At 39.3% G+C, this 21,614-nt stretch overlaps 1 protein-coding gene across 2 annotated transcripts in view; it reads right to left on the reverse strand.

Annotated features, from left to right (window-relative positions):
* b3glcta (beta 3-glucosyltransferase a) overlaps nucleotides 1–21,614 on the reverse strand; it is a 59,586-nt gene that overhangs the window by 15,940 nt on the left and 22,032 nt on the right. For both annotated transcript variants that reach the window (XM_086036253.1, XM_086036254.1), the window contains exons 3-6: nucleotides 19,887–19,929; nucleotides 7,995–8,104; nucleotides 5,355–5,431; nucleotides 1,292–1,403 (exon numbers count right to left, since the gene is read on the reverse strand). In XM_086036253.1, the coding sequence (XP_085892379.1) occupies nucleotides 1,292–1,403; nucleotides 5,355–5,431; nucleotides 7,995–8,104; nucleotides 19,887–19,929 (342 nt within the window). The remainder of the gene's footprint in view (nucleotides 1–1,291; nucleotides 1,404–5,354; nucleotides 5,432–7,994; nucleotides 8,105–19,886; nucleotides 19,930–21,614) is intronic.

The raw sequence follows: 21,614 nt of genomic DNA on the forward strand, positions 1-21,614 counted from the left end.
GCAATTAAATTAGCATACAGTATTTGCTTGACCGTAATGGTGCAAATGTATTGTCAATATCAACAATGGATGACATGAAATGCAGTCAAATAGGTCAAGAATATGGCATGTAATGTAAAAGCTTATAGTGAATAAATATATTTGTACATACATTGACATATACACTATGCTTATATAAACATAAATGCAGGCATTAATCTAATTATTTGAAAAAAATGATGTTCTTAAAATCAGAATTGGGTAATTCTGTGTCCACAAAGTACAGCAGCTATACAGCTGCATATCTGGCCATGAACATGATCATAACCGGCTCAATACTGCATTACAGTAGATGTTACACAAATGGCTCTATAAACCTCTGTGCAGATTTTCTACGAGTGAAGTTTTTAAATAAATAAATACATGGGGACTAGTTTTCTTCAAGTTTAATTTACATGTAGTTGATAAAATATAAATAATCAAGTGTAGAAAGAAACAGTGTAATATATTTATCTCACTCCCCCACGTGTGCAAATGTTCAAGTGATCAGCACTGTTTAAAATGGTATTTTCTTATCAAGCATATCCTAATATTTTGAATTAATAACACACTTTTAAAAATTTGAAGTTCTTTTGCCAGTTTAAATTTTGCTGCTATTGCTGATTTTGGATTTTTGTCGAGGTATTGTTTTGGTACCGGTACCAAGGTAATTTATGCAGGCGAAGTAAAAATGTTGGTATCGTTACAACACTAGTGGAAATTGAAACAGTAGTTTAGAACATTGAGACTAGACCAGATGGTGTAAACAACTTGAAACCCAAAGAGCTGTGGTTGAAAAGAATAATAATTTTGAAGCTGATGCTGTGGATGGATAATAATCAATCAAATTATTTGCTTTTTAATACAAAGATTGATTTTCCATCTTTGGTATCACCTTTACAATTTCATGTTTTTACCCCTAGATAAGCTACACCCCTAACTAGTAAAAATGTAGTCTTCACAGGCCAAAGCCAAATGTAATAAAACCGAGTGAAGACATTGAGCACTACTTAAAAGTTTGCTGAGGATCAACAGTCAACCCACATTGCCAGCAAAAATTGAAAAAAATGATATCACCAGCCAAGAGACTTTTTAATTAGCACGTCGGCGGAGACGTGACTGACACGTCTGTCGACTGTCACGGCGAACCGAGCAGATGGCGGAGTTCTTAATTGAGCAGAAGCTTTGCACCTGACGACGCTTGCTTTTTCTTTTTTTGGGGGGGGGGTGAAGCAGAAGGAGAACAAGGAAAAAGATGGATAAGACGGCTTACTTTATTCTTGTCAAACTTTGCGAGCGCTCCGACGAGCCTCGCCGTCTTTACGCCTGTCTCCTCTTCCAGGAACACGATCCATGAGGAATTCTTCCCGAAGCTGCGAGACAAACTGAGGACACAGAGAAATACATCGTTAAAAGCAAGTTATTTTTTAATGTATTTCATATTCTCTTTGCACACTTGGAACAAGAATAAATCTAATTTATTTGACCACCACAACCACCCTTGTTTTCTATTACATTCAACAAAAACTTTGTTAAAACGTCCTGTGTTGAACTTCATATTTTTGTTATGATCTGATTTCCCCCCATCCCTTTTTAAAAGTGAACTTGGTTGGAAACACGACCAGACGTGGGTAGTAACGAGTTACATTTACTCCGTCGCATTTACTTGAGTACGTTTTGGGAAAATCACTATACTTTTTACTTTTACTTGAGTAGATTTGTGAAGAAGAAACTGTACTCTTACTTCGCTTATTTCTTTTATTTATACTATGATTATTTTATTGTTTATTAAATTACTCGTACTTGAATTTACCTTAAGATTATTTTAAGTTATTCAATTATATTATACAAGTTATTAAATGTAATTTATTTTATTGATTGGATTGACTTTAATTTGCCTGAAGATGATTATTTTGTATTTTCGTCTGATAGAATGGTTGTTTTTAAAAAAATAATAATAATAATAATAAATGAGACGCTACAGTTACTCAGTACTTGAGTAGTTTTTTCAACAAGTACTTTTTTACTTTTACTCAAGTACATGTAATTATTTGGATGACTACTTTTTACTTCTACTTAAGTCATAGTATTCTGAAGTAACAGTACTTTTACTTGAGTACAATTTTTGGCTACTCTACCCACCTCTGAACACTACTCAACATTTATTTGCCTCAATCTCATTTGCGTCAAAGTGCATGCATGAGATGCATGTAGATGGTACCTCGCTTGCCGAATGTAACCTGTTCAATTGCCAGTTTCGGACAAGCCCTTTGTCATAAGTGCAACATCGTGCCCATATTTGGAAGTGCTGACGTAGTGGCCAAGCAGGACGTAAAAAGTGAGGCTTTTCCTACTGATTTACAAAATGTTTCATTCATTCATTGTTACAAAAGAAAGCCCAGTCTTTGCTCATTTACAAAAAAGGAAAATCAAGAGGAGACAAGATGCATCTTTCAGTGTTAAAGTAAATGCACTTTATTTATCAAGGCTTCCTCCATTGTCCTCATGCCGTGACTTGTAAATAAATCCGCCAAAACAGCAGTATATGGCTTGTCGGCCCCTCTGCTATTTACCATATAATTACCGTCATCTATTCTGTAACAAAGCCGTCGATAACGTCATTGTCAACAAACATATATCTTAACAGTATATCACATTCAACTGGTTCAACTTGGTGATATTATATGTAAATATAACCTTAGTTTTCACTGTTATGCTGATGATACCCAATTATACATGCCGCTGGAAATAACAAACCTGCACAATTGCTGTAATCTAGTGGCGTGTCTTGCCGAGAATAAACAATGGATGTCTTTCAATTTTTTGCTTTTTTACTCATAAAACTGAAATGCTGATTATTGGCCCTGCTCGTCATCGTGACCCATTTAAGGACGCCACTCTGAGTTTTGATAAATGTGATACATGAAGTGATTCAACAAAAAATCTTGGTGTGAATATTTGACTCAACTCTGACTTTTCAAATGCACATTAAGAATATGACTTATTACTGCGTTTTTCCATCACCACAATACTGTATTGCTAAAATTCATCCAACTCTATCGAATAGTGACGCAGAAATTATAATCCATGCGTTTGTTACGTCTCGCCTTGATTATTGTAACATTCTGCTCTCTGGTCTTCCCATGTCTAGTATTAAAACTCAGCAGCTAGCCCAAAATGCTGCAGCTAGACTCCTGACAAGGACAAGAAAGTTCGATCATATTACTGAGAAACGCCAATTTGCAATGGCTCCCAGTCTACTTGAGATGCAATTTCAAGGTTTTTCTACTTACCTATAAAATATTGCACGGCTTAGCACGTTCCTCCTCAACCTAGTGATACCATACAACTTTTTTACTGTTTGTGAACTTTACCATGAATTACTCAAAGGGCTATTTTCAACCAGTATATTTATTTTGTTTGTATTTATTTATTTTGTATCATTATTTAGTATTATTTTTCACAAAAGCATTTTTTTTTAGAAGTTCAAGACAATACAATAATGCAGCTGTTACTGAAAGCATGCTACTGAACACCAATTGATTGGCTAACCTTGTCTTCCCTTAGAAAGAAAATTTATATGACAAGCAACACTACATTTTAAGGGCAAGCAAGGAAAGTCTATCAAATCCAAGCAGTCTATGTAACCACATGCTGTATGTGTATATGTACAGTATGTATGTACAGTGTTGGCTAAGAGAATTGGATTAAAAAATAAAATACGTATAAGCACTCCCGGCTGTAGAGGCAGAATGATGCAACAGCGCTCCTGGCTTTTGTGGTAGAAACATGGTTATGCGCTCATGGCCTTAATGGGTTAATAAGCGTGTTGGAGAGGTAAAACTACACTGTAAAAAATGTTTGTGAAATTAACATTAATATGCTGTAAAATCATGACATCAAAAATCTGTAATATGAATAGCAATGAATCAGTGTGTATTTTAAGGCAACATATTGTAAAAAAAGAACAAATATTTCACCGTTTATATATGTGGAAAGGATCATATTTCCTGCTAAAATTGATACATCAATCTCAAGCACTGATTTGCATTTCTTGGCTGGCAGCCAATCAGAATGATTGTCACCGACACCACTTTGCAGACTGACATTGGTGGCTTATTCATTCAATTCATATCTAAAAAGCACCATGACACAAACATATTGTATTTGCCAAAATTCTAAACACTACCGGTACTTTTTAATTTAGATTTGTTCCCACTTCCACCATGAATGTGCTGAGCAAAATTCTGGACACGTTTGCATTCTGCTTTATGACTGATGACTGCAAAAGAAACAACGACCTCCCTGCCAAGTTAACATGCGCATTATGTTTGTATAAAGGCAAAGCCGTTGTTATGCTCTGAAGAAGATTTAATGTAATCTTCAAGTGTAGCAGGACGAAGCGGCACTTTATGTCACTAGTAATGGTAATGGCATTATATCATTAAGAGATATACCGCGTTAATCTAAAGTTAGCGTCGTGAGCTATGCCGTTATAGATAAATGCTGTTAATGCCAACATACAATTCAATTTTATTTATATGGCGCATTTCATAACAGCTAGAGCTGTAACAAAGCACTTTATAAACAGTAGACAAATAAAGTCAATAAAAGGCCGTAATACACAAGTATTAATAAATATAGATATAAATAATATATAAGATATAAATTAAAAAATATATATAAACAAATAAAGCCAATAAATTTACATAAAACACAATTGACACCTGGAGAAGAGCCGAAAATTTCAGGTCTGATCAAAAGCCAAAGAATAGAAATGTGTCTTCAACCGGGTTTTAAAAATGGACAGAGAGGGGGCTTGCCTAACATCCAATGGGAGGTCATTCCAAAGGGAAGGACCAGCAGTCGAAAAGGCTCGATCCCGTCTGAGGCTCCCGCTTGTCAGACAGGTACGCCGGGGCGAAGCCATTTAATGATTTATAGACAAATAGGAGAATCTTAAATCGAACCCTGAAATGCACTGGGAGCCAGTAAAGGGATTCCAGAATTGGTGTTATAAGCTCCATCTTCCGAGCTCCAGTTAGTAGGCGGACAGCAGCATTTTGGACCAACTGGAGACGTTTGAGGGAGGACTGGCTGACTCCAAAATAAAGTGCATACAGTAGTCTAGATGTTGAAATTCTAGCATGCAATTTTTCTTCGTAAATTATTACAGTTTTAAACTGTAAAATTTACTGGTTGTTTTGTAGTGTCTTTTACACTCTGCTGTATTTTTTACAATATTATTCTGGCAACCACAGCTGCCATTTTTTTTCCGTAAAAACAACTGTTTTTCTTACAGTGTAGGTACACAAAATTCAACTCATTCAACTCACTAAGGCAGCAGAGGAAGGATGCTCCAGTCTCCCTCGTTGTCAGACAAACTGTGAAGGAGTAAAACCACGGGCGGTTTCTGGAAGAAAACAAAACAACACATGTTGACAGTTTGATCAGCACTTCAAGTCAAAGACTCTAAGCAGGGGTGTCGAACTCCGGTCCTCGAGGGCGCTGCCCTGCCTGTTTTCCCATTTTCTTCCTGCTGCAACACACCTGTTTCAAATGATTAGCTCATCAGCAAGTTCTGCTGGAGCGTGATCTTGATCCCGATCGTTTGAATCAGGTGTGTTGGACGAGGAAACCTCTAAGACATGCAGGAGGGCGGCACCCGAGGACTGGAGTTTGACACCCCTGGGCCTAAAGCGTCTTTTGTGTGGGAAAATAAATCAGCAACCCCCGGTTTTAAATGACTCAGTCGCCATTGTAAATGGCATTCATGTGCAAAATGTACTACTGTTCTTGTTTTATTTCAATTTTATTTAATATGATTATAATCCCACAAAAAGGAAATTCAACTCACACTCACACTGCTGTTACATTGCAGACCCACAGGCAATAAGTCAAAAGCCACATTGAAGAGACCTTACCAAAAAAATACTGATACTTCCCACACGCTTAAAGCACATGAAAACACATATACATTTATTAAAACAAAAATTCAACAGTAATGCATTCTTGGTGTCTGTTCTCACTCTCTAGCTGTCAAGAAATAGGAGACGACTGTATAAAATCACTGAGGGAAACAAAAAGAAGACTGTCGCTTGCGTGGTCCTCAAATAAGATCCCTTAGCGCGCTTGCTTCAAGTCGTTCTTTTTTGTTATATGTATTTGTTCAAGCTTCAAATTTCCCCTTTGTGAGACTAATAAAGCTTATCGCATGTTATTTTTAACTCTCAGTTTAAATTTAAACTGACATATAAAACAAAAGAGGATTACATATTGTGCATTTACATTAATACTTATTTGCAATTCATTTATGTCTTGTAAGGCAGGAGTCCACATCACAACCATCGGGCCGTGGACCAGTACCGGGCCGCAGGCCACTTTGGACCGGGCCGCGGTGCGCCGCACAGATGAAAGAAAGGGAAAAAAAAGTATAGTACTTCCGGTTTATCTATTAGCAGGCTGAAAAACAAACAAAATAAACAAAAACAACAAAAAAATACATGCAGCAACATTTGTGGAACTGGAAGGAAATAATCACCCATATTGGCAAAATGTGGAATCGAAAAATTGCATTATTCCACACAAGCTGTTTACAGGACTTGCCCAAAGTTATTTTTTACGTTTTTGGATCTCCTCCTTTAACAAGTCTATTTGAGCTTTTAATTAAATGTTGTCACGTGTGAGTTCAACATCGCTGGGAAGTCTACAGCACCTTAAAAATTTGGATGGTGGTGTGCACTTCAAATAAATGCTCAAACGGCTCTATAGAAAGACGCTCGAGTCTTGGCAGTGTGAGATGAATGCGTTAATTTAAATGCTGTAGACCCATTTTCATTCTACGTCATCAAAAGCTGCAAGCGCATCATTGGCTCAAAACGACGGCAGACCTAAGTGTGTGTGACTGTGAAGATTTGTTTTGTTAGCTTGGTGTTGTTTTAGTTTTTGAGTAATTTCCAACAATATCAGCATGCCTTGTTGTTGTGTGTACAAAACAGAGTGCAAAGGAGCAATTTTTTTTTCTCAATTCCAAGAAGAAACAGGCCATTTCAAAAACACTGGAAGAGCCTGTGGCTGCTGCAAGCTTTTAAACGACTGTACCAAGGACACAATCATGAATGCTCGCGTTTGTGGTGCTCATTTCATATCTGGTAAGTTATCATGGCCATTTGGTTTACATTAACCTCTGTGTCTTGAAATGCTGAGTAAGTAGTCAGGAATTGTGGAATAATAGCAAGGTGTTTACTACAAGTGCAAGCTAGTAACTGGCAGCTAACTCATTCAGCAATGATGAGCTTCGGGGCACATTAGCTCCATGTAACCAGTAGCATTATTGTTGGTTCAACGTAGCCCTACAATGCGGTGCCACCACAATTTGACGCCATTCTCAGTTTCCTTTTATATAATAAGCAGCAAAACAAACTAGCACACTAGCTGGCTACATTACGCACCCCGGCCAAGCAAGTAGAGTTAGCGGTGAGGATGTAACTCTCCTTTCCGTTGACGATGGCCCAAGCAGGGCTGCAGTTTTCTCTCTAGTGTAAACACTCGATTTCTCCAATAAATAAAGAATAATATCTGGCCACTGGACATCAGGCCACTTTGTTACATCTTCCTCCCACTCAGTAATACCATACAGATCGGGAAAACGCTTTCCATCTGGCAACGTTATTTATTTTTTTTAAAGAGTAATTGTTGCGATCCTTTACAGTCGGCTTGTGTACATAACGAACCAAACCGTTCTTTTTGCGCCAACAATGCGTGAATCCTGATTACGTCTGTTTAGAAACTGAAAATGGGTCTATAGACAAAAGTATTGCTTTATCGCCCTCTTGTGGCACCATTAGGCAATTATAAATAGCGGGGATTTACTATAAGCATAGGTAACTTACAAAGCCCACGAAGTATGAAAATGTTGATGTCTTGAATATTGGTTGGATTTGAGTTTTTGCAGTAAGACCGGTGTTGAATCTTACCTCAGACCGAGCATGCGCCTGCTGGAGCAGTTCCTCTCGCCGTTTCTCTGCTCGCCTGGCGTGAAAGGAATTGCTCTGACTCCGGATGACAAACACGACCTCCTCAAGATCTGCCGAGCACAAAAGGCGCGAAACGTGAGGAATAAAAGCATTGCCGATCGATGGCCTTCTTCCCCGTGGTTGGGGGTAAAAAAAAAAAATAACCGAGGTGACTTCTGCTAATCTCCGTTGCTCATCCAGCAATAATAAAGGCGTTAAAAGCTTTAGGTGGGAGGAGTATAAATGTCACGGCCAAGACAGTGTCACTGAATGAAAAATGTGCATGGCTGGCTGCGAAGTAACTTAAACAACAAACAGCTTTCGAAAAGAGCAACACAACTGCCTGTATACAATGGCAATCCTGTTGTTGGATTGTCAAGGATATGTGTGGCATATTAAGTGCCTAACAATCACGCACTTAAGGTTACAAGAGGCATATTAAGGTTACAAAGAGGCATAGTAAGGTTATGAGGTTAATTGAAGCTCATCACGTCAATTACTTGAAGGCACGTGTGGCATAACACTCATGATAAAGGTAAGTGTGGCATAACAATCATGCCCGCGTGGTCAAAAAAGTTATTCAAAGCTACGTATGGCATGGCATTCATACGCTTGTGTTGTCAAAACAATCACAAAACACGTGTGGCGTAATCATGCCCCATTAACCATGGGGTGAAAATGACATCACAGTCGCTCATTATCAGTCGACAGCAAGTGACAAAATGGTCGCCACCTGAGATGGCTAAAGACGGGTGGATTTTGCTTTTGCTTAAGACTAGTAGAGGTGCATAGAACATATTATTGTAAAGAACCTTTTGGGGTCGACTTCATCTGTAGGGTTAAATGTGACATCAGGATACATAGCGGCATGGCTCAGTGGTAGAGTGGTCGTTTCCCACCCCAGAGGTTGTGGGTTCGATCCCCGGCCATTGTGACCATGTTGAAGTATCCTTGAGCAATATACTGAACCCCCAGTTGCTCCTGATGCTGCGTTATCAGAAGGTAGATGAGGTACAGTGTGAAGTGCTTTGAGTACCAAAGGTAGAAAAGTGCTATACAAGTGACAGCCCAGTTACCATAAACTTGTTTTGACAAAGGACAGCACAGATTATCCATTTTCAGATGTAGTAAGTATAAAGTCATAACAAAATACTGAAATACGGATACCTCCAATTACACATAGTGCACAGTCAAACATGAATCACAATACTTCATTTTATTTCCCGAACATAGTTAGCTCATGGCTAATGGACAATAAAAACTCCATTAACTCCCTAACGAAAATTAGTGCACTACCCGCGGCACTTGAATCCCTCAAACAGATATTTATCCTCCAACGCTGCAGGAAGGCATACAGACAACCATCCAAACAATACTCACTGGCATATGCTCTTCCTACGCTGCCAAAAAACAAGTTGTAAGTACGAAACTCGATCATGATCTTCTTTTACGCCTCAATGTAACAACACGTATCTCAATTCGAGGACCCACACTGGCCCAAAGTGGCCAAGTTGTGCATAGCTTGAATAGCGCTCCCATCATCAAATGCGCACACACGCACACCAACACACACATACAGAAACACGGAAATACATAAGACATCGAAAGTATAGATAATTAATCAACGTATCGATACTTGGTATATATATAAATATATATTTTTTCCCAGCCCTAATAAGTACAGTAACAAAGTACAGGTATTTTATTACTTCCCACCACTGCTATTTCCCTGAATCGAAAACTCAGTTTTGGCTCCAACCTCCCCCGCTGTAAAGCCCCTCCTGAAAATAATCTGTTTTATCACAGCCAGATGCAATGCTGCATTCATTTAGATGGCCACTGCTCCTCGCTTTATAGGAGAAGTCTCTTGTACGTAAAAGTACACAGCCCAGAGATATGACAGATTTTTGTCCCTTTTGTGCAGATTGGTTGGTACAAGGCTGCGCGAGAGCTGGGGGGGGGGGCTTTACGTTCGACTTTGTTTGCACAGCCAATATCATCCATCAATGAGCGCTGTCACTATTGCAGACCTTTAAATGGATGCCACATGAAGACGAATGGCAGGGCGAGCTCGCCGGTTTAATGACAAGCCGGCGATGTGTCATCACCACCGAGAAGAGATCCAGATTATATCACAGGGAACACATTTCCTTTATGTTCAGTGGCGTCGAGATTGATGTGTTTCTGCTTCCTGTCAGAAACAGAAAATTGCAAAAGCCTGTAACTCAGATTTGGTCTTGTTTCTTTTTCAGATCTTAAAAAAAAAAAAAAAAAAAAAAAAAAAAAAAGGGGGGGGCAGTACAGTACAGTGGTAACTTGACTTTTTGGAGTGACCCAACCAACGAGTTTGTTTTTTTTTTTCCTTTTTTTTTTTTTTTTTTTAGCATGAGTCGCTGCTTGTTCGAGTTATTGCGATTTGGCTTACGAGTGAAGTTCGGCCTCTTCATTTCCCCAAATCTATTAACGCTTTCTATTGGTTGAAACTACACACTGCAGTAAATAAGATTTCCCTGATAGGGGTCTGTCGCCCCAGGGGTCGTTTTAAGGACGTTTATTTAAGTCAAGTAGTCAAATCAGTACTTGTGAGAATGTGATTGCCTTTTCCACTTCTGAGGAAATACAGTAAGAGTCATCTTATTTTGTCTCCGTCTTGACAGGTAGCTCGGATGACTCGTTCATGATTAAATGTGCAAAACGTTCTCAGTAGCCCAGAAGAAGGCCCGGCACCAAATTAAATTCACGAGTTTAACAGATTTGCCATCATTTGTAAAGAAAAGGGTCATAAATTTTGATTTCCAGAAAGAAACCCTTTCAAACGCACTGAATCATTTGGCTTTTGAATGAGAAGCACTGCGGAAGAAGTACTGTAATAAATCCATTCAAAGAATTTTTCAAATGCATGTAAACACTTTAATCTGATCATACTGGATTTAAAGAATAGGATTAATGCCCCAAAACTACTGGATTGGAACCCAACTTCATCTAGCATGTGTACACTTCCATCCTTTGAACATCGTAGCAGGGAATTCTGAGTGGCCATTAGTGGAAAAACCCAGGGGACAAACCTGATGTCGACAATGACGTCCTTCGCAATAACGCAATATCAAAGTTCAGATATCCAAGGTCGAGACCTTGCCACTCACAACAAAGACCCAAATCGATCCCCCAGATTTACAAAATCCCCCAACGGAGACACAGGTCCACACGTGCGAGCTTAGAGAGCAAATCCCGCCCCCCACCTCCAAATGTCCTTCTGCTGAGCTCACTAAATGGCAGATTTAGCGTACGTTTCCAGAAAGCCCAGACTGACAACTGAATCAGATAAACCATTTCCCAATCCCTCATAGAGTAGATAAAATTGTGCTCTGCGTCGAGGGGCATAAAAGAAAAAAAAAAAGGAGAAACTAATTAAGACTGAAGGTGCAGGTTTTCAACTCAATACTAATGGCTTTCGATTCATCACCAAATCGCAAGAAGAAGAAAAAAACAAGAAGGGAACATTGCGGTGAGTGTCCTTCCTTCACCTCCATCCATTGTGTCGTCCTCCTTTCAGGTGAAAATCAGCGTCTGGTCACTCATGAGCGACCATGACGGATGGCGAACGTGCAATCAATACATCGAGCTGAATGCACCCGGCTTTGGCTGTCAAACATGACCAAACGGGTTAGCTGCGAATGAAATGGGCTCGCTGCCCAGAAAAGTCAACCGACAGACGGGAAGTATAGTGTGTGCCAGGGGGAATTTGATGCAGAATGTCCAAAATAAAAGAAATCTTAATATCTATCTATCTATATATGTGTATATCTATATCTATGTGTGTGTATATCTATATATATATCTATCTATATCTATATCTATATATATATATATATATATATATATATATATATATAGTATCCTGGAAGCTCCCTTAACTACTTGGCTATTCCACTGAGGAAGCACAGGAGAGGAAACTAAGTTCTGTGCTTCTCCTGTGGCCAACTTAGCCTGGAGGCCGGCTGTGATTAAAAGGATCAAGGGCGCTAAAGTGAAATATGTTACGCATTTGTAAGTGTGTGTGTGTGTGTGTGTGTATACATATGTTGCGAGTGAATGCAGAATGGCCAGCAGCCTGGTTAGCGCAAATCAATGGTGACACTTCCCAAGAGCGGAAAGCCGGATGTTGTGGAGGACGGCAGAGGCGAGCGCCGCAACCCCTGGGCACCGCTGTCAACTCGGTGGAGAGGTGTGCGGTGAAGGTGTGCGCACAGGGGACCACTCAATAGGAACAAGTCACCATGATAAACATGCAGCGGAGAAAACACGGCCTAGGCTCAATCTACAATATTTCACAAGAGTGAGTAGATCCCTCACATTTTCTAAATATTTATTAAATCCTTTCATGGGAGAACACTGAAGAAAGTCAGTGAGCAGCCTGTGAAACAATGCAGCCATTGTGTCAAATGCTGGCAACAAAAGTGAGAATACCCCAAAGTGTAACCCAATGTTCAAATTAAGCCCAATTAGCCATGCTCCCTCTCATTATTGTTCCAAGCTCTCCACTGTGAACAGGGAGCAGATGGGTTCAATTTGGTGTTATCACTCTCACCGTCTCTTACACTGATCACAGGACGTTTTAAAAAATAAAGCACATAAAAACACACAAAAACACTGTTTGCAAAAAGGCAATACAATCACAAATAAATTCACAAAACTGCCAACTCTTATACAAGGTCTGAGAACGCCAGTCAGAACAAATACATATGGACTTTCAAACGAGATATAAGGAGGGTGGGCATCTTATTCCACAGTTAGCTGGCTGTGACAGCAAACGCTTTTTTCTCTCCTTAGTTTCAATGTGGCAAGCCACGACAAGAGCTCTCTGAAGATGTGCAAAAAAGAATTGTCTAGGCAACAAGATGTCTGCCAACAACATGAAACTGAGCTGCGGCACAGTGGCCAAGACCAAACAATGGTTTAACAGGACAAGTTCCACTCAGAAAAGGGCGTCGCAATGGTCAGCCAAAGAAATTGAGTACTCAGCAGCATGTTTGGAGGTTCTATGTGGCAAATAATCCTATGAGTGCTGCCAGTTTTTCTGAAGAGGATGAAGGGCCGAAGGGGTTAGCCAGTCGGTGTGTGGAGCAAATGCCGCACATAAACTGGTCTTCATGGCTGTCGTCCCAGAAGCGACAACAAAGCCAGCAAACATTTTGCTGAAAAAAAGCAGACTAAAAGCATGGACTACTCGAACCATGTCCTGTGGTCTGATGAGATCAATATTAACTTTTTTTCGATTGCATGATGCCAAGCGTGTATGACGGAAAACCGGGAGAGGAGTACAAAGTGTGTCTTGGCCACAGTCAAGTATGGCAGCGCAAGTGTCAACGTGCGGTGAGCTTCAGTTCGTTGAGAGAACCATGAATGGTGCAGCGTCCTATAAGTGGCTTGCGAGTTCTATATCCCATTAGGACCCCAAATTTTCCAGTGACAAAGGAGATTTGAGGTGTAAATAGTGCATATGGGGGCCATTAGACGGGAGTGAGAACAATGAAGCAGTCAACGGGGTATAATCGCACATGACGGAAGCCACGGCCTCATCTCCATACCCAACAGATTCGGCAAATCTCCTCCACCTCGTCCATCCTATCCACTATCAGATTACCAGGCTGCGTAACCTGCAACACTCCACTGACTCGCATCGGTGTAGACAGAAGCCACTGAAGTAGAGGCACTACAAAAATAAAAATAAAAATAAAAAAATTTAAAAAAACAGTAGTATTGTTTTAACGCGGGACTTAAATAGGCCATATCATGCTTTTGGAAGCCTTCCACAGTTAACTATAGACATGTATTATGATAACTGTATATATTACCTTTGACGATCTAATTTCTTATGATTTACAGTATGGGTTATTTTGGTGGCTATTTTTCTATCCAGGAAGTAAGACACCTGGTTCAATACAACCCCGCCTCTCCCCGTGTGACTGCTGCACCGCTTTCATGACGTCGTCCTAAAGCTGGTTGCTGCGCGCACCACACACGAAACAGTACTGAACCGTTATCACTAGGCGGACTAGTGTTGCTTTTCCATCAGTCTAAAAACCGCCATACACCACACACACTGTCATTAATTTGGGCGCCCCTTCACACTGCGGCGATTGAAGCCGGTCGGCGGCTGCCCAGAGCCGCCATCCCTGAGGCGGAAGTCACAACCGGGGAAGCCGCGACGCTGCGCTCTGGCGTCTGGAGATCTCTCATTCAAGTGAATGGGACTCAGTGTGAAAAGAACCACTTTCCTCCAACGTGGGTGCAGAAAGTGGTGGCTGCTCTGAGAAAGTGGGCGCGGTACAGGTGTGGCTCCTCACTTTGTGACGCGGAAAAGTGAGGACCCAGTCGGTTGGTAAAATTACAAGTATTGATTCAACTCGGTAACTTAAAGTGAAAAGTAAAAAGGTATAGACACTTAAATGTACACAGTAAAAAGTACAACTTTAATGTTATTTGCTTTTATGAAAAAAAAAATTGCAAAACTAGCGAATGAGAACAACAGTTTCTTTTTCAGATTAGACAGACAATTTTTGAAACACACGCTCGAGTAGATGCCTAAAATATCTATTTAAGTACAACAACAAATTATGTGTATTTGGTTACTTCCCAATACGAGAATATGAGAGAGTCACACATCTGCACTTGGAGGAAAATCTAATCTGCAGCTTTCTCGAGTAGATGCCTAAAATATCTATTTAAGTACAACAACAAATTATGTGTATTTGGTTACTTCCCAATACGAGAATATGAGAGAGTCACACATCTGCACTTGGAGGAAAATCTAATCTGCAGCTTTCCCGACTGAGCTGTTGCACTCGAGCGGCTAGGGAATTAATGGTCGATCCGTGCGGTCGGATCTGGAAGCGCAAAATTCAATACGGTTGCTGAGGGTTTTGATTTTGCCATTTGAAAAGAGGCTTATGATATCGATATGTATTAATTGGAATTAGGGTTTTTGAATTAGGGCTAGCAATTTCAAATAAGTTTCTTGCCTAGAGTAAGATTTCAAACTAGGTTTCAGGGTTGAAATTAGGATTCCCTGTCTATGTTAAGGTTTCAAATGACAGCATTATATAGCTGACTGCAACTGCTTATGTGAGGAATGAAAACAGTGATTTAAAAAGAAAAAGTATTGTTAGGTGCGGCTATTGTTGATGTATTTGTTAGGTGCAGCTTTTTTTTTTTTACAGTGTTATTTTATTATTGTTATATTAAGTGTTATTTATTCAAATAAAGAAAACATTTGAAAAATGTTTTAACTTACTAACAATGTATGAATAACCATCAACAAATAAAACATAACAATCCACTTAAACTTAAATGCAATATGGCCAAGAAAAGTGCAGTGCATTAATGCTGCTTATAAGTGAAAATGACGATGAAACAACCAACATAAAACATAACATAAAAACCTGGCAATTGAACAGGAGAGTGCAGACTTGTAACATCAGAATATGTTAACAAATTTAAGTCCTTCCACATTGAAAGCGTGTGTGTGAGAGAGTGAGAGTGAGAGAGAGAGATTTTTCCCATCGAGCAATATGCCGCACGAGACCCGTCTCTGTGACAATGCATTTGCTTTTGTTTTGCTTTCGCCATTGTTATGTTGTTTTAGTTTTGTTTTATACCCATCAGAGCTAATTGGAAACACGTTACGTCACTTCAGACGTCGAGGTGTCGTGCGGCTGTACAACTGTCGTAAAACCGGCAACACTCCGTTTTACATTTTAAATGATCACAAAAGCTTACAAAGACGAATGGTAATTTCGCTACGATTATCGTTCGTTTTAGTTAGTCTTGTGAGCAGACGATGTCGTTTTAGTTAGCTATCGTTTTTCAAAAAACATTTTTGTTTTTATTTTATTTCGTAAACGAAAATGTTTTTTAAATTTTTGTTCTCGTTATTTCGTTCGTTTTCGTTTACGATAATAACCTTGGTTCACACACATTTGTACATTTGCCACCCAACTGAAATTACAAAAAATGTTTGTTCATATTTGTGCTGTCTTAATGTGATTAATTGCAGTAATGGGTCCAAGTTTTTTACTACAATAACTCCAATTCAAGTTAGTCCCACAGCATGAAAGCGACAATTTGATTCATACAAAGTGAACACCGATTCAACAGGATCATTTATGCCAATGCTTTTGATTAAAACCAAAAAGAAGAAAAACACAAGCAATGAAATTACATAAACCACTTCACTCTGTGTGTGAGTATATGTGTGCGCTTTCGTGTGTAAGCAGTAGTATTAGCAGGGGGTGCACATAATTCTTTTCATGGGGTACTTACATGAGTACCAGGAGATTGTCTTTGGTACTCACTAGTGGTCCAACGGATCACATAAGTCACGGATTTTGAGTCACGTATCGGATGGTTTTTTTGGATCAGGAAAAAAGAAAAAAAAAAAGATATATTGAACTTTGTCTTCATTTATTTTATAAATCGTTTTGGCCCATAAAAAAAAAAAAATAAAAAAATAAACTCCTAATAAAATGGCCATTTAGGATATAAGAACACAACTTAACGCAAAACAGTATAAGGCAGGATACATTCTTATTTTGTAAGTGGTACAGTGTATGAATTCCAAGGTATCCTGCCAGACATTTTGAGCTGAATGTTTTCTTTGAATTATCTACTGAGCAAGTGTTTTTATAAAATAAATGAATTGATTGATTGATTTTTATTTTATTTTTTTCATAATGAAAAAGACCTTGAAGTGCAATTTAAGGCACCTTCCTTTCAACATGGGCAGCGCATTACAAAGTAATCTTGGTCAACATTATTGAAAAATTAAAAACGAAAAAAAAAAGTCCTTACAGTAAGCCAAGGAACAGCTGTTGAACTACCAGCTAATGATAACAGCTGCGAGCCACTAACGCCAGAGACTTGTACTGTATCATACATTGACAGCGTAATTAACCACCGGTTTGTTCACGTCCTCAATTAGATACTGAATATGATTTCGGGACGGCATTACGTTAGTGTTGGTGGCAAGCGTTAAAACTGCCGTAACATCAAAAACGGAAGTCATCTTAGCCGTTACGCCACCACGCGGGCCAATTTCAAAGTAAAAGTCCACTAAGGCAGTGGCATCAATGACTCGATGTACTGTTTGGTAAGCTTTATTTTGAAGTTAGCCTTTGTGGAAGCGGTGTGCTCATTGAGTATGTTTGCAAAACGCTCTCATATATGCGACTTACGTATTATCTTGAGGTTTTTCAACTTCCTTTACTGAATGCAGACTAATCACGTTGCCATCATGTAATTTCTGTATACCTGTTGTACTGTCCAATACAGTAGATTTTTCTTATCATAGAACAAAACATTTTTTGGGGGGGGGGCTGTTTTTTTTTTTTAGGATGACCACAGGTTCACTAGGTTTCTTCTTCTGAAGATGAATGAGTCCCCTTTTTGGAGGCCTCAAGATGCTGGAGCTACGTGTAGACAAGGCCTCAGAGTATTTTTGGACAGACTGGCCAGGGATTTTTCCCCACCCATAAATTGGGTGGAATCTGCTTGACTGACACATCAGCCTGACGACATCATTGAAGAGAGGGCGAAAGCAGTTCATGATTGTTTCCTGCCTTGCTTTGTTCACGGCCTGTTGTTTTGGAACACATTTTGAACATTTGAGGCAGCAAATATGCCCAAATGATGCATTGTGGCTGGGTGTAGTAACACATCGAAAGAAGGGGTCAGCCTACATAAAAAAGGTGAAAAAGTGAGGAAACTGTGGACCTAAAAAAAAAAAAAGCCTGAAATGGGACATACTTGGCAAGACAATTGTGATTTGTTTGATGAGTCTGATTTTGAAGATGAAGACCTGTGGTCGAAATTTGGAGTTACCAAATCCAAAAATCTCAAGCCGACTGCCATCCCAAAACTAAAAAGCACCAGAGAGGGGAGGAACGCGGACTCAGACCCTCCCGAAAAGCATAGACAATGGGCAGTCCCGGCGCTCAAAATGGGAGAATAGAAAGGTAAGTCTTTTGACATGAATTTTATTTCCGAAACAATCTTTCCAAAAATAATGACCAAAGGTTTTCACTTTTAAATTTTGTAAAAGTACTGAACATTTCATTATAGCTACGCCAGCTTACAACTACTTTCACACTGTTCGGCAAATGCTAAATAACTATGCAATACTGTCACATCATGGGCTGGGCAGTCTTGTTTTTGCAAAAAAAAAAAAAGTCACATTACTAAAAATACCGACATATGGTTTTTATTTTGTTTTGTAAGCAATTAATTATACCCATCACCAAGTTGCGGTGCAATAAAATAATGAACAGTCGCATTTCAAGCATAATGAATGCCACAGCACTCTTTAGAACATTGCTAAAGGCACTTGTATGTGTTAATTCTCTTAATACGTTCTGGAAGAAAAAAATATTTGATCAATGTTGACTGTTTAATGTTTTGTTGGTTTTTTTTTTTCTGGGATACATCACAGAGTTCGTGAAGGATGTGGTGAAGCGCACAAAAGACGACAACAAAACAGAGAGGAACCCATCACCACCGCCTTCTAACAAGCGGCTTTGACCCCAGCAAGTAAGGAATTGTCAAGCAACAAAGAAGCTGCTTCAATCCCAACAAGCAAGCCAAAGTCATGATAAGAAATCACCTCAGACTTTCAAATAAAGACTATGCTTTTTTTTTTTTTTTAATGTCAGCATTGTTTTATCTCTGTGTGTACATGACGTGTGACTATAGCGGTGGGTGATATGGGCAAAAAAAATCTCGATATTTTTTCAAAAAACTCGATAACGATAATTTGACGATATTCTACAAAAAATATTTTAAATCTGCACTTGCTTCACAGACCAATTGTGGATAGACAGCGTTTGTGAACAACATCTCTTTTAAATTGCTAAATACAGCTTCTGCAAAACATAATGCTATTCTACGACAATATTTAACAATAAAGGACAAAAAAATTATGTATAGACCTACATTAAGTTTTGGGAATATTTATGTCATTGAAATGGCTCTGCTGTTATTCCATAATGATAAGACATTTTGAGCTGCAGTAAGTACTGGTGTACCACTGCCAACTACTAGATGATTGGATAAAATAGAAAATGACAACTCGTTTCATTTTTCTGATCAAAAAATATATAAACTGAGCTTGTTAGTGAAAAACGATCTAGCTTTTCTAGATTTGCTCAAACACAAAGCAAACAGCATGCATCACTTTTTTGCCACACTTTCTGCTCCATGCCTAGGTCAGTTCAGTAAAGATTGCTGATGTGGAGATGTGTTACTGCTGCGGCTCAGCGCAGGAGGAGATCTATTCTAGATGGATACACGGTTGCTGGACACCCCAAAATCCTGCAATATCCTTGAAAAACATTGAACTGCCTGTCGAGAAAGAGTGTGATTTTTATTTGAGCAAAAATAATCAGATTTCGGATTGTTGAACCTCGGCAGAGGTCTGCACTCTGCTGAGTGCCAGTCTAATTTATTCTTTGTTTACTTTTTTCAGCAAAATCATGTCGAAAATGTTTGCTTCTTGGATTTTCTGTCATTGTTGCATGACTTGAGAAACAACAACAACAAGTCGATGTGGGATTTGCCAAACATTACTCAGTCCCACCTGAGCATGAATGACTCAAGCTTGCATGTTTATTTAATAAGATGTGAGCATCAGATTTCTTATTGCATTTTTTAAAGTACAATGCATTTATATTTATAGACACATTTGTACTTGCTTAAACTGTTATTGCTACACGAGCTGTTATGTCTGCAGAGGGTCGAACAAAGGCTTTCCACTGATTTTTGTTTCGTTCTTTTTTTTTTTTTCTTTCTGATTAGACTCACCGAGTTGCCTGGCAGGGATCCCGTGCGCATCTTCTTCCCAACTCTGAAAAAATACAGCGAGAAAGAGGCGCTTTAATTATTAAGACCAACAAGAGGAATGGGGACAGGGGCAGTGGGATGCAAAACAACAAAACCTCACATAAATGTACACGTGGCCGCTTTGCAACAAAACATCACAGACACGCGATGGGTAAATATTGACAGGTTCTACGGGTAATTAGGACAAGTCCCCCCCTCTGTGGGAGACATGAAGGAATAACGACAGGTTCGCCACATTGCTAATTGAGCCGGTAGCACTTGCGCGAGTTGCACCTCAAGGGCTGTGCAGCAGACCACGAGAGGGATGACGGAGAAATCAATCACAAGCCGAGCGTAACTTTGAAGCGTCGTCTTTTAGCCTTTTTTCAACGAGACGCCATCGCGTCAGCTCCGGAAAGCAGCCAAGTATTAATAGATAAAGGACAAGAAGAAAAGTTTCAAAACGGGAGGCTTATTTTGATTTATGAATAGCTGCACCCTTCAGAGAGGTGGAAAATTCCACTTCGAGCAACTGGACAGCAAATCAGGCACCACCGATTAATTTACAATACAATACAATACAATTTTATTTATACAGTGCATTTCACAACAGCTGAAACAAAGCACTGTACATACAACACCAAAATAGCCATAATACAACAAGTGAAATCAATAAATTAACACAAAACACGATATACAATAGACACCGGAAAACAGCCGAAAAATGTATCAGTCACAGATCGGATCAAAAGCCAGAGAATAGCAATGTGTCTTCAACCGGGTATTAAAAATGGACAGAAAGGGGGCTTGCCTAACATTTAATGGAAGGTCATTCCAACAGGAAGGACCAGCAACAGAAAAGGCTCGATCCCCTCTGAGGCTCCGCTTAGTCCTCGGCACCTCAAGCAGTGCCTGGTCCGCACAACAGAACCAAGTACTGTACTGGTAACTAACTGCGGTGACTAAGAGTTGAACTGGTTTGGTGACCAAACGCGTGACTCAATTTACTCATATATTAAATCAATGTTCCCCATGAAAATGAATTGAAATGTCATTAAAGACGAAGGCAACCCTAACATTTTTCCTAAAATACTGTATGTTCTATGCAGGCCCACTAGTTTAAACAAGGCATTCTGATTTATATGTTTGTGGAATATGAGTTAAGCAGCAAAATACACCCATTTTTCACCATCTTCGGAGGTGGCCATTTTTTCATTTCTGTCCACTGAAAATGACAAAGTTGAGCCATGATTGGTCATTATCTAAGGCCTGAGCAACTGTGATGTCATTTTCAGTCGAAAAAAGTGACAAAATGGCCGCCTCCTGAGACAGCTAAAAACGGGTGGATTTGTCATATTCCATAAACACAGTATTAATCAGAATGTCTTGTTTCACTTCTATTTTCATCAATACATATATTTCCAAAGGTGCTATTGACATGAAATTTTCACTAGATTTTGGGATCAACCCAAGTAATCCACACGTGTAAAAAAAAAAAAAAAAGCAAAACAAATATGCTGAGAAACTATGCTGTGTGCAATAATGTGAAATGACACAGGGAAAACGTATTGAACACATGAAGAAAGGGAGCTGCAAAAATGCATGGAAAGCCAAGACAACACCTGGAATTGATCAATAATCAAACAGCAATCCAGCCCCTTGTCTGTGCAAATGAATATCAGATGGTTCAGTCTTAATGGATGGCCTACA

This window comes from Filicampus tigris, chromosome 7 (assembly GCF_054856515.1).
Source record: "Filicampus tigris isolate MCC_2025a chromosome 7, RoL_Ftig_1.0, whole genome shotgun sequence".
Taxonomy (NCBI): Eukaryota; Metazoa; Chordata; class Actinopteri; order Syngnathiformes; family Syngnathidae; genus Filicampus; species Filicampus tigris.